The following is an 18,179-nucleotide window of genomic DNA, read 5'->3' as shown; positions in this document are numbered from 1 at the left end:
AACTCCTCTGGTTTTTGGTCATTAGTATTGAATGCGTCAAATCTATTCTTGAGATGGTCTCTAAATTCAGGTGGGATATACTCAAGGTCTTACTTTGGCTCTTGTGATCTTATCCTAATTTTCCTCAGTTTCAGCTCGAACTTGGGTATGAGCAATTGATGGTCTGTTCCACAGTTCCTCCCCCCTTTGTTCTAACTGATGATATTGAGCCTTTCCAATGTCTCTTTCCACAGATGTAGTCATTTGATTCCTGTGTATTCCATCTGGCAAGGCCCACGTGTATAGCCACCGTTTATGTTGGTGAAAAATGTATCTGCAATGAAGAAGCCTTTTTCTTGCAAGATTCTACTGTGCAATCTCTGGCATTATTGCATTCATTGTCAAAAAGACCATTTCAAGATCTATCCTGAAGTACAACTGAGTTGTACTTGAAATGGTCTTTTTGACAATGAATGCAATGCCATTCCTCTTCAAGTTGTCATTCCCAGCACAGCAAGCTGCATGATAGTGTGATTCGAAATGGCAAATACCAGTCAATTTCAGTTCACTAACGCCTAGGATATTGATGTTTATGCCTTCCATTTCATTTTTGACGATTTCCAATTTTCCTAGATTCATACTTCGTACAGTTCATGTTTCAATTATTAATGGATGTTTGCAGCTGTTTCTTCTCATTTTGAGTCAGGCCACATCAGCAAATGAAGGTGCCAAAAGCTTGGCTCCACCCATGTCATTATGGTCAACTCTAGTATGAGGAGTCAGCTCTTCCCCAGTCATCTTTTGAGTGCCTTCCAACCTGAGGGGCTCTTCTTCCGGCACTATATCCAAATAGTGCTCTGCTGCTATTCCTAAGGTTTTCACTGGCTAATTCTTTTCAGAAGTAGGCCCCTGGGTCTTTCTTCCTAGCCTGTTTTAGTCTGCCTCATGGTAGAGATTCCTATTGTATCTCGTACAACAACTCCTATTACTGCTTAATTATTCCCCAGGAAACTGCAACATTGCCTGGATATTAGAGAGGAAGGGAAGGAAGAATCTACTTCCACAGCTACACTATCCTTTGGGGAACAGCAAGACTTGGAGTTTGATTGTAAGTGAAAACTCAAAAAGAGTCTTCCTTGTTGAATAAGCACTATCAAATCCTGAGAGATAGCCTCAAATCCCAAAAGGCCACAATGCAAGGAAATAGGATTATATAATATCTTCATCTGGTCTTTCATCTTGACCATAAATGTGAGCTTTGAGGTTAGGAGGAAAATGTCCTTTAGGGTTCACTTTCTGCAACTTATAAGATTCAAACTGAATCATCCAATTTTTCGAGGGTCCCTCACATGGCTTTTGCTCCAGGGAGCAATATTTTATCTCCCCTCTCTGACCTTCTTCTCAGCATTCATTCAAGGAGTGAATGGAAACCATATAACATGTGAGCCATAACTACTCATTTTTTTTTTATTTTAAATGATTTAATAAAAAATGTGTTTTCTTCTTGTCTTTGAAAAACTAGATATATCTTTGTTTGATTCAATTGAAGCACTGGCAATAATAATAATAATAATAAAACCTTGAAATGTGAATTTTCCTTATTTCCCTGAGTCTGGAAGACATTTTTCATATGATTTTCATCACTTTACAGGATATATTTACAAAGTGGCTTAGGATTTCAAGTGAATATATATATTAACTGATAAATTGCTAGAGAAAGACTTATTTTGATGATATTTGTTGCTTGATGAGTAGAGGAAAAATGGAGATGTCTCTTTCCAGAAATGTCTTTTCTCTCAAGCCCATATTTTGCTTTTGGTTTCTTTAATGTGGTCTAGTTTTGTGAATTAATTCCTCTCTAAAATACAAAAACATTCAGCATGTGTGAATTTTGTTGTTGTTGTTGCACACATAGAATTTACTCTAAACTATGACATTGAACAATTACTATCCCCAGGAAGTAATCAGGACCACGAAGGGTGAGTATTGATAATGACTTAAAACAAATCCATTGTCAGTGAGCTCTAAGTAAAATAAATTAAGTGAAATGGCTGAGAGTAGGGTCTGGTGTTAATAGGACAAAGGACTATCTAAAGGACAATAAGATAATTCACTGAAGTATAAAAATATATTTCAAACAAAATGTAAAAATAAAAATAAAAATAAAAAAGATTCCCCCAAAGGACCTGGGCAATTGAGTGAATTCATCCTTTAAAAATATTCAGCAGGAGTACAGGGTCTCTGTTCCGGATGATGAAAAAGTTTTGGAAGCAGTGGTAACAATTGTACAATATTGTGAATGTAATTCATGCCACTGAAATGTACACTCAAAATTATTGAAACGAAAAATTTACATTACACATATTTTACCATAATAAAAAAAATCTTAAGCTGAATGGACTGAGTTTTAGACAATCCATAGACCCAAGGATTTTCCTGGGCTTTTTGCTTCATCTATCTATAAACACTAGTCCTTCCATATTAGGTAACTTCTCAATAAACCTCAGAGTAGTAAAAGAGTCAACCATGTATGTGGTATAATCTGTGGAATCCTGATGTTATCACCCTGTACGGAAATATGTCATGGGCTCCCCTGACTCAAGGTCTTAGATTGCCACCTTAAAAAGGCTTCCTTAAATATTCCTCATAAAATGCAAAAATAGTGTCACACATAGAAAATAAATCAATCATAAAATGCAAAAATAGTGTCACACATAGAAAATAAATCAAACTTCAGCAAAATGTATTGAAGGTTTACTGTTGATCCCAGGATTATAAACTCTATGAGGACAGGATCTGTCATACTCACACCAATTTCTCCAGCACTTAAAAGACCCATGGACACACTAAAGAACTTCAATAAATACTTCTGAATGAATTACTCTGCCTAATGTAATAGATCAGAGAGAAAGCCCGAGGAAACAGAATTGAGTTTTGACTGCATAACAACTACCTGGAGTGGAAGTAGCAGGGGGAGAGAAGTGAGAAGTTCCATATTTCAGGTTGTACAGCTAGGAATTACATAGATGCGACATCATAGTAATATATTAAAAAAAAACCCGAAAGTCTGTGGAAAAGGGAGAAAAAAAGGAAAGTGTGGGAAAGGGCAGTGAATAAAAGAATATGGAAATTCTCACAGAAATCTAAAACCTATTTACCTTTCAATTTTTCTTGCAGCCTACTTGGACATGGCTACCAAGTACAGGCACATTAAATTTAGCCACAGTCACTCAAACCAGCTGCCATCACTAATGTCAAACATTTTGATGGCCATATCTGTTTCACATATTCACTTGGGGGTATATCAAAATGCTTAACAGGTGCAATTTAGAGGCCAAAGTTTAGGGCTCTTCTTCACAATGTATTGTGCATTCAGCCACCTAAAATAAAGGGAGCATTTTTTTTTTAATACCAAAAACACATTGATCATGAATACATGGAGGAGTTTAAAAGACCATCTACCCTGAAATGAGAGAGATTCTTTTTATTCTCTCTTTAAAACACTATGAGTATGCTGGAGGATGTGAGAGTAAAAGTAAGTATTAATTTGAGTCTTGATATTAAATTGTGCACTGCATTGAAATAGTCTTTTAAAATATCTTGATTTAAGTTTTTTTTTTTTCCCCCAGATCATAATGATTTTAATAGTGATATAAGGAGGTTTTCATAGTACCATAGAAGAACTTTACGTATACGGAAATTTATGCACAATACCCTGTACTATCAGCAGTGCAGGTAGACAGATGAAAAATAGACTAATTGAGCTTAGATAACTTGTCAAGATCACAAAAGTGTGCACTCCTAGGGTCTAGTCTAGTGTTCTTACCCAGGCAAATATTTGTTCTCAGTTGATGTTTTCCCTCCTTTCTATTATTGGGTCCTATTAAAATGAGATTATGTGTTCAGGGAATGATCATGAAAACCAGTTTTTGTGACATAAGCAAACATCTATCTGTTGCTTAAACAAAAGTCTAAAAAAGGATAAAGAATTTTGGTGTTTCCAGGAAGAATCAGCATTCTCCTTTAGAGTTTAATAGCTGGTGTTATTTTCCTGTCTTTCAGACTAATGAATACATCTTCCAGACTAATGAATACACCACCAGCTCCGTTAGCTACTTTATCCTCCTGGGCTTTCCCTCAAGCCCAGAAATGCAGCTCCTCTACTTCGGGCTCTTCTCAGTAACCTACACGCTGACCTTGATGGGGAATGCAGCTATTGTCTGTGCTGTGTGCTGGGACCTGCGCCTTCACACTCCTATGTACATATTCCTGGGGAATTTCTCTTGTCTAGAAATATGTTATGTTACCACAACCATCCCTAACATGTTGGCCAACTTCCTCTCCATAAGCAAGTCCATCTCCTTTGTGAGTTGTTTTGTACAATTCTACTTTTTCTTCTCTTTTGGATGTGATGAGGGCTTCTACCTTTGCATCATGGCCTTTGACAGGTACCTTGCCATCTGCCATCCTCTACATTATCCACGCATCATGACTAAAGAGCTGTGCACTGGCCTGGCCATCTTTGGATGGTCTTGTGGGTTTATCCTCTTCCTAACCCCAGTTGTTGTCATTTCACAATTGCCCTACTGTGGCCCAAATATCATCGACCATTTTGTGTGTGATCCTGTCCCATTGATGATGCTGTCCTGTTCTGAAGACACCACCACACAGCTCATTTACTCTGTTTTCAATGCTATCTTCATGATTGGCACTTTTCTCTTTGTCCTTTGTTCCTATGCTCTGGTGATTCTGGTTGTGCTACGGATACCCTCAGCAGCGAGCAAACGCAAGGCTTTCTCCACTTATGCTTCTCATCTGGCTGTGGTGGTTCTGTTTTTTGGCTCTGTTATGGTGATGTATGTGAACCCAGGATCAGAACATCCAATGAAAATGCAAAAAATTGTTACCTTGTTTTATTCTGTGATAACACCTCTATGCAATCCTCTAATATACAGCCTCAGAAACAAGGAGATGATGGCTGCTCTGAGGAAAATCTTCAGGATTGAATGAACTGTTCATAAAATATAAACGTAAATGAAATTCCATCTCTCAAATGCAATTTACCTTAATAAAACATAAGTGATGTATTTGTCTGCAAAATTCATTAAGTTTTATTAAGAAATTTATGAGGACCCAAAATCATCTTAAGCACCACTCAAGACTCCTTTGTTTTAATTGTACTTTAGATGAAGGTATATGGAGAAAATTAGTTTCTCATTGAATAATTAACACACATAGTATTTTGTGACATTGGCTGCCAACCCACGACATGTCAACACTCTCCACTTCTTGACCTTGGGTTCCCCATTTTCATTTGTCCAGCTTTCCTGTCCCCTCCTGCCTTCTTGTCCTTGCCCCTGAGCTGGTAAGCTCACTTAGTCTGTATATATGGTTGGGCTGTGTGTATTATTGTTTGTTTCATGAGCCTGCCTAATCTTTGGCTGAAGGATGAACCTCAGAAGTGACTTCAGTACTGAGTTAAAAGGGTGGCCAAGGCCATACTCTCAGGGTTTCTTCATTTCTGTCAGACCAATAAGTCTGGTCTTCTTTTGTGAGTTTGAATTTTGTTCTACATTTTCCACAGCTCTGGATGGGACCCTCTATTTTGATCCTCCTCAGAGTAGTTTTTTTGTTTTTTTTTTTCAGAGTAGTAGGTGGTGGTAACGGGGCACCATCTTGTTGTGCTGAACTCAGTCTCCTGGTGGCTGTGCTAATTGTAGTCCAATGGTCCTTTGGACTAATCTTTCCCTTGTGTCTTTTGTTTTCTTCATTCTCCCTTGCTCCAGACAGGGTGGGACCAGTGAAGTATCTTAGATGGCTGCTCACAAGCTTTTAAGACTCCAGATGCTACTCACTAGAGTAGGATGTAGAATATTCTCTTTATAAACTATGTTATGCCAATTGAGCTAGATATCCCCTGAGACCATGGTCCCCAGTCCTCAGCCCAGTGAGTTTGGATGTGACTGTGAAGCCTGTATGACTTTTCCTTGATCAAGTTGTGCTGACTTCCCCAGTATTGTGTACTGTCTTGCCCTTCACCAAAGTTATCACTTATCTATTGTCCAGTTAGTGTTTTTCTCTCTCGACCCCTTCCCTCCCTCATAACCATCAAAGATTGTTTCTTTCTGTGTGTAAACTTTGTCGTGAGTTTTATAATAGTGGTCTCATACAGTATTTGTCCTTTTGTGATTGACTTATTTCACTCAGCATAATACCTTCCGGATTCATCCATGATGTGAGATGTTTCACAGATTTATCACTGTTCTTCTCTTTTGCGTAGTATTCCATTGCGTGTATGTACCATAGTTTGTTTATTCATTTATCTGTTGGTGGGCACTTAGGTTGTTTCCTACTTTTTGCTATTGTGAATAATGCTTCAATGAACACGGTTGTGCATATCTATTCATGTGAAGGCTCTTATTTCTCTAGGATATATTGTAGAAGTGGGATTGCAAGATCATATGATATTTCTTTTTCTATCGTTTTCCAAAATGGTTCCACCATTTTGCATTTCTACCAGCAGTGCATAAGAGTTTCAATATCGCCACAGCCTCTCCAATATTTGTTATTTTATTTTTTTTATTCGAGCCTGTAATATCAGGGTGAGATTCACCACGAGACTCTAAAAGTCTCTTTTAAGGAGAATATATTTTAACATTCATAAGAATATGTGTATTAGATTTTGTATTGAAGTTAATGTCAAATATATAACATTTTAATGTATCCATATATAATTCAATTTCTAAAAGGAAGACAGTAGCAGCCTTCTTTGTAATATTTGCCTGAAACAACTTATACACATATAATAAAGACATAGACAGTTTTGAGGATTAACGGTATAAGCCAATAATTCCCCACTGGGGGATGCTGACTAAAAATGAAGACTTAAGTGTGAAGGAGTCCACCTTGTCAGAGTGTTCCTACCTCTAAGGAAGGAAAGTGGTCTTTACTTGAAGGATCCTCAAGAAACACACTAACAACCTTACCTGGATATTAAATCATTTTTCAGAGAATACATAAAGTAAGGATTAGGATTTTAAAATATTAGTTACCTGAAAATATAGTAAAGGTAAGAGCTAAATGTAAAGAATTAAGCATTATGAAGGCCACAGCTCACTTTGCAGTAAATCCAGTTTAAACAATAGCTTCTGATCCCATTTTTGCTTTAGTGTGAATACTGTGCAATTTATTTATATACTGCCCGTAAAAATTGTGTGAGGGCAGCATCCGACGTACTCTAACTTCACAAAGGGGTGAAGGAATCACCATCAGCATCAGCCCAAAGCCAATTTTATGAGGTAGAGCTCAGACATACCTCCTCTCTCCAGCCTTTTTACTAATTTGGACATCAGTCGACCCTCCCACACATGGCACTCTTTACTTCTTGGCTGGATTCAATAATTCTTTGCAATGGCCACACAGAACTCACAGACAATACCGTTATAGGGCTTACAATTCAGGATCAGAAACAATGCAGGATACAATTTTTCTATCAGAATAGCCATTTCTCAGCATTGCTCACAGGCCAGCCTCTCTCTGGCCCTCAGCCCCTCAGCCTCTCAGGCCTCATGGGCTGATCTGGCCTCTGCCCAGCTTAAGCAAGTGTTACAAAGCTTTTTAGCTCCACTGATAAATGCCTAGAGCCACCCCACTCCACCAGTAAGCTTTGGCCTAAAGTCTTTCAGGTCTTTTACTCCATGGGACAACAAGCTTAGCTCTGCCAAGTGCCCAGAGGCACCACACCTGCCAGCAAGCCTCCTGCCTGAAGGTGCTCAGCTTTCATGCTCCATGGGCCAGGAAGCCTGCCACACTATCTCCCACCAGTCTCAGTTCTGCTGCCTCTGCTGCCCCCATTTCTCTGCTGCTGCTTCTTGCTGTCTCTCATTGTCTCTGGTGTTATAGCTCTCTCTGTCTCCTGGGTCAAGGAGGTTCTCCATGCAGGGATCCTGGGTCCAAAGGACACACTTCACTCCTGGCTCTTCTTTCTTGGTGGTAGTGGTCCCCCCACCACCCAGCCTAATTGCTTCTCTCTCCTTTTATCTCTTGTAAGATAAAAGGTGTGACTTAAGTAAAGGCATGACTTGAATAAGGATGGTAAGGGTAGTGGCTGGGGTAAGGTTGGTGACTTGAGTCACACACTCCAATAAGGTGGTGACTCAAGACACATCTTAAACTAATTCTGCCTCATTAACATAGCAAACAACTCCCTCCCAAATGGGACCATAACCACAGGCATAGAGGCTAGGATTTAAAACACATCACAAAATGGTGGATAATTATATCAGATCACAAAATAGAGGATAACTACATCATTACATAACTGTCAAACCACTGAAAATTATGGCCCAGCCAAGTTGACACATATCCTTAACCATCACAGTTCCTGTACACCTTATATGCATAGCCACAATCAATCATTATGTGAGAATCACAAAGAATAAGGCTAGAAAGGCCATATTAAGTAATTCACTGCCCACACAGCCATAAACATTCTTAAAATCATTTCTATAAAATATTTTAATAACATTGTTGCTTTAATTTCTGTGGCCTTTTGTTTTCAAACATGCCTTTCAAAAACATAATGAAAATGAATTTGTAAACATTTCAAACTGGAGGCACTCATGTCAAGCATGAGAATGATGGGGCCACCATGCTTTTTCAGGATCAGAATGTAAACCATTTGTTCATGGGAAGAATGTGTCAAGATATAAACAATTTGTTCCCTGAAAAAATATGTTCATAACTGAAATCTGGCTGGTGCCACTCACCTAGCTGGTAAGTCAGTCCCTCCTGGCCAAGTGACAGACCTTAACTTTTCAAAGAACTTCAAACTGAAGCTGATATTATCTATAATTAATCATTAACCTCATTCCTCTCTCTGCTTGAACAGTAGAGTGCTTTGTATTTTCACTTACCACTGCCCAGCTTGGATTCCTCAATAAAACTCCTTTTCTTTCACTCCTAACAGAGTACAAGATTTTCATCTTTGAGAAATTTATTTACAGAATTTTAGCGTGTATCATTCAAGAATTCATTTGCTCCATAACGTGAGGTGCAGCAGCAGTTGGATTTTTTTTTTTTTTCATGAAGACCTGGGTTGAGAGTATATTCTGGGCTTAAAAGACAGGATTTCTGTGAGTTTGGAAAGGAAGCAGTTATCTTTACTCTACTTTACACAAGAAAAGTAAATCAAGTAGTGGAGTTGTCTTAGAAAATAAAACATTTGATTCCTATCTCATGCTATATATGGAAAGACATTCTTAGATAAATTCTAGTCTCATATGTAAAAAAGTGACATCATTATGGAAGCAACAGCCTCTACATTGTATTTAAATCAGAAACAGGCCAAAGGCAAGTCTTTATTCTAAATACTGTCAGATACCAGGAAAATGATAAATTGAACTGACCTCTCTGTGCCTAGAATTATTTTCACAGAGGATGCCTATGTTTGGGATAGCAAAGAAAGGAAGAGAGTATATACACTTATGATATTACAATTTAATGAAGAATTAACATGAATTATTCATGAAGTAGGACTATTCCTAGCAAAGAAACAAACTTATCCATCCCATGTTTCCAAGTAAATCTTTCAAGTCAAGAAGTTAAAAACACTGCATGGGAACAGATGTACATCACTGTTTATTACAGCACTATTTATTCACAATAGCCAAAAGGTGGAAACAACCTATGTGTCCATCAAAGAATAAATGAATAAACAAAATGCGGTACATACATACAATGTAGTGGTACTCACCCATGAAGAAAAATGAAGTCTTGATCCATATGACAATGTGAATGAACCTTGAAAACCTTATGCTTTATGAAATGTCAATCACAAAAAGACAAATATTATATGATCTCACTAATATGAAATAACAAGAATAGGCAAATGTATAGAGACCAAAGTTTATTAGTGGTTATCAGGGGTTAGAAAGAGGGAGAAAGGGAGAACCATTGTTTAGGAAGCAGTGAATGTTTGTTTATGGTGATGGGAACTGTGCTAACAATAATGGGTGATGGCTGCACAATACCATTAATATAATTAATCTCACTAAATTGTACACGTGAAAAGGGTTGAATTGGCAAATTTTGTGTTTTCCATATTTTTAGAACAATAATAATAAAAAAAAACCATAGGAATTGAAAGGTAGTATTGGTTTAAAAAATTAACTTGACAGCCCAAAAGTTATTTCTTTTTATGTAATAGAAATGGGGGTGATGTTCAAAATATTTAATAATCGTTATGGCACGAGTATTGTCCAATCAGAATGTATCTCCCTCTGAGCAGGGTTCTAGTGGCCCATGTGCCAGGCATGTGCCCTTTACTTGTTGGATCAGTTGGACTAGTGGGTTGCAAGGGAAGGCTGAAGCATGAGGGCAAACTATGTGCTCTCAGGAGACTGGGGTGAGGACTCTTCACCAACTGCTAGGCAGTTACTGCAGTATTTTCAATAGTCAGTACAGATGATCATTGTCTAAAATGGAAAGAAATCACAAAAAAGATCCCATCACCAAAGGGATAGGAGAGGGCCTAGCAAAATTTAGTTTTATTGCATCCTTGTTTCATTTTTATCAATCCAAGTGTCTTGTTTAATTTCAGTTTCCTTATCAGCTCTGGGTACTTCCTTTCACAGCTCACCATATGAATAAGCAGAATAGCTATAGTCCTAACAAGACATTTCCTTTCTGTATAGTATTTCTGTTTGTTCTCATTGCTCCAGTGTTAACAAAGGCTGGGGAAGAGTAAACTTTTTGTTTATTCCACACACACTTACATATATACATTTTTAAATATAAATATAAAATAAGAATATAATGTTTCATATATAAAACAAAAATATATCTTTGTCTATAAACAAAATATAAATGGAAGGAATATGAACCTGACTCTAAATTTAAATATAAATGGAAGAGAAAACCTCAAAGGTTAAAAGATTTTGTCATTATTTTCCTGTTGCTGATACATTTTCTCAAGTTTTTCTGTAATGAACATGCAGTTCGTCTTGTGTAATAAAAACAATAAACACTTGTTAAAAGAAATTAACTTTTAGGAAGATCTCAAAAAGAAAAAGAATTCACACATAATTGTTTTCAAGATTACATGTAGAAAGGGCAGAAGGAAGAGATGGAGGAAGTAGAGAGAGCTATAGTGTGGGTAAAAGACTCAAGTCTTTTTCAGCATAAAACTCCACTAAAATGGATACTTCTTTAAAAAGGCCTGTACCCATTCACTAAGCCTAGGCAATTGCCTCAATTTATCAGGAATTTTCTCTGCCTAAAGTATTCTGATTTGGATATTTAGCACTCTGACTTGAGAAAACCTAAAATGTAATGGTTACATCAAAGTATGAGAAAGGATTCAATATATAAAATATATATATCACACACACATATATTAAATTCCCTCTTATAGAAAATAAATTACAAATGTACAACATATTTGGAGGGAGGGATAGGAGCAGAGTGGAAAAATCAAAGTCTAAGGAATACTAGCTTCAGAAGATTGTAAACTATTGGTCTAAGATCAACATCTAAATGATGCAGTATGTACAGTGAGCCTCTTCTCTCCATCCTTCCAAATTATAGAAGGGAGCATGAAAAACTTCAGAACCTTCCATAGCACCCAGGAGAAGGCAGGGTGAAAGGGCAGGTCCCAGGTATCCTGACCTGTGCTGCTTACAGAGGAGGCTTGGCACACAAAAGCGCTTCAAAGCAGGTTTGTCTTTATCTGAAAAGACCTGTCTTTATCTGAAAAGATGATGATTTGGGGAAGCTTCATTCACATCAGGAGAGCCATTTCATTCCACCACAACACATGAGCCATTTCATTCCAATTGCTTTCAGGTGCTAGTTTCTACCCAGCAGCCAAATCCAGAAGCTTAATTAGGACATGGTTTCCACCTAATCAGAACTAGTTGCTCTTGGCTTAACTAGGGGCAGTCCTCAAACTACAAATGAGTTCCATTTCTAAATCTGTCTTTAAGTCCAATTTGTACGTAGGTCAGAACAGTTAGGTATGGTTCATATCTAAGCATCTGTTAAATGCTTGTCTCAGTATATAGTCTACAGTGTTCCTTTCTATGCATAAAAATCTTTAAAGAAACACACTTCCAGCCCAGTCTGTTCTGTGAGGTCTTCTGCCCCTACAAGCAGCAATAGCCCCTACTCTTTCCCTCCCTCACCTCCCTGCCAGGTGAAAAGATGGGAAACTAAGATGGCAACCCACTGCAGACTGCCCCGAGGTCTAGGTGAGCCCCAAGACCCCGACTACAGGGTCCTCAGAACAACTGGAGCTACCTCCACCTGAGGCGCAGGGCCAGCAGGAAGAAGAGGCAGCTGCCTCATGGCCAGTGGGATGAAGAGTTGGTAGGCTGGTAGGACAGGGGTAAAAGGGTGGGGGTGAGGCCGGGCATGGTGGGGGTGGCGGGAGGGAGGCAGAACTGATGGCCCCAGGGTCAGAAACCAGGGCGATGGGGAGGGTGAGGCTGGGGGCTAGCTGGGCCAAGCAGCAGGTCCAAGGGTGGCCAGGGCCAGGGGCAAGGGCCAGGACTGAGAGGCATAGGGTCTGGGGTGGGTGGTGAGAAGCCAGGTCAGGCTCCACCAAGTACAAAGCTTCTCACAAAACTGACAGATGGATGCTCAGCAAAGTAGTGCCTGTTTGTTATTATGAACCCTTGTATGTACCTGGCATTTTAATATAACAGACCTTACATGGGTTGGTCCATAACTGTGGGTTGTACGTAAGTCAGGCATTCAAAACCCTGGGACTGCCTGTAATTAATGGCTTCTTGGTTCCCAGAAAAGGTTTGTGTTTTTTCCTTTGAATTAAAATAATTTGCCTTACCTGGCAATGGATGAGTTTAGCAATCTCCTGGCACATAAGGCTTATGTGGTTGGGCCACTCCCAGACATTTACTGCCTGAGGCCAGCTACCTACTGAAGTGGGACAGAAGACAGTGAGCTCACTGGAGATGTCACAGAGCCTCAGTTGCCATGACAATGATTGTTAGAAGAGAACACAGAGAAGGGTAGAAGAGAAAGGAGAAAGGAGAGAAAAATGCAGGAATATTACCCCCAAATTGGGGGTTCAAGCTGCCTGCTGCAAAGCCAGTACTGAGGCAGGAGGAGGTAAGCAGTAAGAGGGCTTTATTGAATACTGGTATTCAAGGGACAGAGACGGTTAAATTTCTCCCAAATTCTGTCTACCCTAAAGAGTTGATGGGAGGGTTTTTTATGGGGGAGATCAGGGTTATCTACTGGTTTGAGCACATAGTCCACAGGTGGTCTTATACATCACAAAACAACTACAAACAAAAAACTCTTTATTAAACTAAAGATATGCATATCAGGCATCTGAACTCTAATCAGTATATTTGTAGCAGGCTGAAAAACTCACGTAAGAATTTTTCGGCTAGTGGAACTGTTATGCCAAGTCCACTGTGGCTGAGACAGGGACCAAGAAAGAAAGTTGCAAATTAAAAATGCCAGAGCGCCTTCTTGTTGGTTTGCAGACTGAAGGCAATTTCTCAGGAGAACAAAAAAAGAAGACCAAGGTCACAGAAGCTGAGATAGCTCCGCACCCCTTTGGAAGAGACTGGTGCTACCTGGTGCAGTAAAAAAATGTTTAGAGATTACTCAGAGCATCGTTATGGCGTTAGTCATGTCAAGCTCTCAATCATCTATTTTGAATAGGGGAAGACATGTTGTAAGGTATTAGGGTGTTTGTTATGCTTAAGAGTGGAACAGGCTGCTCAGCTATGTTTTGAACAGAGCCTACACCATTTTCCAAGGACTGGAGGTTAATCACAGCTTATACAGCTATACTAAAACAAATGAGAAAATATATTCTTTCTAATATTAAAACTCTAAATAAAATGCATTTTCACTACTTCAGGAAGAGTCAAAAAGTAATAGGAAAAAAACATACTGGATCGAAACTTCTGGTTGAAAAATGTATGTGAAACTTCTGGAGAAAACTTTTTCAGAAATCTGACAATCCAACATAATTTCTTAGGCAGATGTGGTTTCACGAAGGAAAGGATTCTATGTTACATTTGAACCTATACCAAAAGGAAAATGATTGGGACTAATTTGGAAGTACACGGGCTATTGCAACACCAAGTTTATATTAAGGCGGCTAAATAGCCACCAATATGGCAGAGAATCGGCAGATGTTTTCGGTAAGCAGAACATTGAGTTGGGTGTGCAAAGGTTTTGAAGCACAGCGTTAAACTCTAGGTGAAGTTCCAGAGGCTCTTCCAGTGTAAAATTGGAGTGTCTGTGAGTGAGCAATGGAAGGAGAGTAGGATTGGGAGTGGTCAGTAGACGGAGCCTGACTGCTCTAAGTGATGCTGCTCTGGATAATATTTGCTCTAAACCTCTCCCAAAGTCAGATTGTGGTGGTGCTAAAAGCAGAGCTTAACATGCGCAAAATAGATGTGCTCCTTCCAAATCTATGGCTTCAGCCAGTTTGAAAAGGAGATAATGAGGCTTATCCTGCCACCTTGTGGCTCTCGAGCAACATGCACAAAGCTTGGAGAACAGAGAAGGATGCTAAAGGGATTCAGAGTGCCTGACTGAAGAAGGAAAGTTCAGAAACATGTCCTACTCTCTCTTCCCTGTAGAAATTAACTTGCCCAAGACGGTACATCACTATCAGCATGGGATGATAGCGTATTTGCTTAATTACTTGAAAATATAGTCTCCGTTGCCATCAGACCAGAACAGGATGGTGCCTGGCTACCATTACTGAACATTTTGATCAAAGATTCTATAGAAGAATCCTGATCAAAATGGGGAAAATGCAGAACAGAATTTCAAATTTTCATCGACTTCAGGTTTCCTGGAGCCATGGAGGTTGAATGAACCCCTGAAACTATTGCCCTGCGAAAATCTTTAAACCTTAAAACAAAAATATCCCCTGGAGACGTCTTAAAACCAAACAATAGTTTAAGCATACCAAGCCAAAAACCAAACCCAGTGCTGTCGAGTCGATTCCGACTCATAGCGACCCTATAGGACAGAGTAAAACTGCCCCGTAGAGTTTCCAAGGAGCGCCTGGCAGATTCGAACTGCCAACCCTTTGGTTAGCAGCCGTAGCACTTAACCACTACTCCACCAGGGTTTCCATAGCTGGTAAAAAATGTCATTATGCTCTTTTAAGAACTACCTATATGTGCTCAGCATAACAACAGCAAGTCAGAAGATTAGACAGGAACCTTAAGGGGCAGTGAGTTTAGGTTAATGGGGGAGGAACAACTCAAGAAAGGAGGGTGAGAATGGTTGCACAACTTGAAGAATGTGATCAGTGTCACTGAATTATCCACGTAGAAACTGTTGAATTGGTATATATTTTCCAGTGTATATTCTGAACACCAAATTAACGAGGTCTCAAATTCTGTCCTTGGGTGGGATTTTTGCAGCGATAAACTCCATAGGACTTTTGTCTTATTAATATGGCTTCCTAGACGATGAGCTCTTGCGGGCAAAGATTAATTAATCTTGTCTTTCCAGAGGCTAACATTCTTCTACAGTAATTTATCAAGTATATAAGAAGCCCTGGTTATGCAGTGGTTAAGCACTCAGCTGCTAACCAAAATCCTGACAGTTTGATCTCATCAGCTGCTCAGTGGAAGAAAGATAGGGCAGTCTCCTTCCACTAAAATTTACAGCCTTGGAGATCTTATGGGGCAGTTCTACCGGGGCTGACTCAATGGCAATGGGTTTGGGTTTTGGGATTTTTTTTTTGCTTGTTTTGTTTTGTTTTAGTTCTAGTAGTGGCAAGATTATTTAAGAAATAAGCCCCCAAAATGATTATCATAATATTGACCAGAGTGAAAAAAAGGCATAACAAGTTAATAATAGCTAGAAACATTACTAAAATTGGTTCTACTTTTCATTAGAGCCTCTACTCTATTGGAAGATAAAACACCAAGCTGAATTACAGCCCAATCTAATCTGTTAACATTTTGCATGTAAAATCTGCTGGCACAGAGCCTCGTAGAGGATAGACTTCTGGAGAAGACCCAGGGAACTTGAATGTTAAATAAGGGTCCAGGTGATTCTTAAACACATGAGGTCTGAATGGCACTGAACTGTATCTGTGGGCATCAGTGGAACCCAAGTGGTGCAGTGGTTAAAGCGCTAGGCTGCAAACTGAAAGGTCACCAATTTGAACCCACCAGCAGCTCCACAAGAGAAAGAAGTGGCAGTCTGCTTCCATAAAGATTTATAGCCTTGGAAACTTTATGGGACAGTTCTACTCTGTCCTAGTGGGTTGTTATGAGTCGGAATTGAGTTGATGGCAGTGGAGTTGGGTTTTTCAGTTTTGTTTGTTTTAATATTATAGTGGATGATGGGAAGCTATTCAGGATTTGGTGATTTGTTAAAGCGAATAGTAACTGTCACTTGAAGATACACATATAAGGGATGGGGAGACCCAAGAGACCTTGAGAGAACCAATGATATCGAATATGGTGGCTGAATTTTTTTAGTCCAGAGCCAATCTAGAGGTGTCAGGTGAGCAGTAAATCAGAGGGGCATTACTGGGATGACAGCCTTACTGATGGATTTGGGCAGGCCCTTTCATTTTAGAGCCCATCACTGAAAGTAAAACACACTGGGGAACTGAAAGAAGCCTTGCTGCTTCTGAGGGTGGCCTCCAGGAATGATATGTGGCCAGAATGGAATGAATAAGTAAAGTAAGGCTCTCTACTCCTCTTTGTGTAACAGCTAAAGGTCTTTCGTGAAGCTCAACCTGTGTCAGTGCTAAACCTGGAATCCAATACCTTTATTCCCAAGAATGTTTTTTGAAACGTATAGATGTACACATATGGAAATCCCTTGACTTCCCCAATTCAATGTTGACTTTATTGTAAATATTGCTACAAAAAAGTCATGAACTTTATTATTTTATCTATAAATATATTTAAGATTATAGAAAAAATAGTGTATACAGTATTTAGTTCTTTTGCAAAATCCTCATACCTGTTTCCTGGGCCCTTCAAGACAATATCCATAAAATAAACACTTTTTGAAATTCCCATCAGGGTATACTTAACCAGAACTTAAATGTTTCCTGATATTTTCCAGATGACATAATGACAGAATTCTGTAAGTTTTGGATGAATCAGAAATGAAACAACTCAAATTTAAAATTTTTAAATCCCTCTCCTTGAAAAAAGAACTGATTTTGTATTACTGGTGGACTACACAATGTTCTAAGGCAGAAACAGAATGATAAATATGTTAACTTAGAACAAGGAGAAGTGAACAGAGTGGTTCTAAAGAGAACGAAATTTCTTCTTTAAGTCAGAAGATAAAAGAAAGTGTCCTCAGACATGGCGGGGCACATTTCATTCCAGGGAAGGGGAGGCTGAATGACTCAGAGAGTCAAAATTCTCAGTTCCACCTAAGCCCATGTAAGATGTTCCCATTCCAAGTTTCAGAATCCCAATCTGTTTTGGTCATCTATCACCACATAATTAACCAGCTCAAAATTTAATGACTTAAAACAACAATAACGATTTGTTATCTCTCATGGTTCTGTGGATTTACTGGACTCAGCTGGGAAATCCTTCTGGTCCACAAGGTGTTGTATTGGGCTATCGTCATCAGGAGGCCTAGCCGTGCCTGGAAGAGCCAAGAAAGTTCATTTAAATGCCTGCTAGTTGTTGCTAGCTGTTGACTGGAAGCTCAGCTGTTGCTGTCAACCAACGTTTCTTGGTTTTACTTTACATGCTCCTATAGGCAGCAGTGGAAAAATGCAGATCTCTAAAGGCTCAACCTCAGAAGTTACAGAGCATCACTTCCATCACATTCTATTGCCCAATAAGGGTGACAAGACTAGCCCAGATTCAAGAAAAGGAGAAGTATATCCCACTTCTTGATGGGAAAAATGACAAGGTTGCATTACAAAAAGCATGTAGGGTGGAGATATTTTTTGGGCCATCTTTGGAAAAGCAATCTACCACAGTCCACCCTCTTATCATGATCAATTACACCTTTCCCACATATAAAAAAATACATTCATCTTCTCCCCCAAAGGCTCATGCTATTATATCATGAGACATTAGCCTAGAACCTTCTCATTTAAATAGTGTTGGCTCTAGGGGAAGACTCTTGTCTCCTTTAGCTTCTGTAGCCCCGGCACTCCTTGGCTCCTTGGTGATCTTCACGTGGCATCTATCTTCCCCCATGTA

General features: G+C 39.2%; 1 protein-coding gene across 1 annotated transcript; it reads left to right on the top strand.

The window, feature by feature from the left end:
• Positions 1-4,128: 4,128 nt before the first annotated feature.
• On the top strand, positions 4,129-4,989 carry LOC126083593 (olfactory receptor 11G2-like). Its single transcript, XM_049897470.1, has one exon. The coding sequence runs from the start codon at positions 4,129-4,131 to the stop codon at positions 4,987-4,989; it is 861 nt and encodes a 286-aa protein (XP_049753427.1).
• Positions 4,990-18,179: the final 13,190 nt, after the last annotated feature.

This window comes from Elephas maximus, chromosome 10 (genome assembly GCF_024166365.1).
Source record: "Elephas maximus indicus isolate mEleMax1 chromosome 10, mEleMax1 primary haplotype, whole genome shotgun sequence".
NCBI lineage: Eukaryota > Metazoa > Chordata > Mammalia > Proboscidea > Elephantidae > Elephas > Elephas maximus.
Note: the sequence above shows the minus strand (reverse complement) of the source record. Positions and strands in the feature narration are given on the sequence as shown.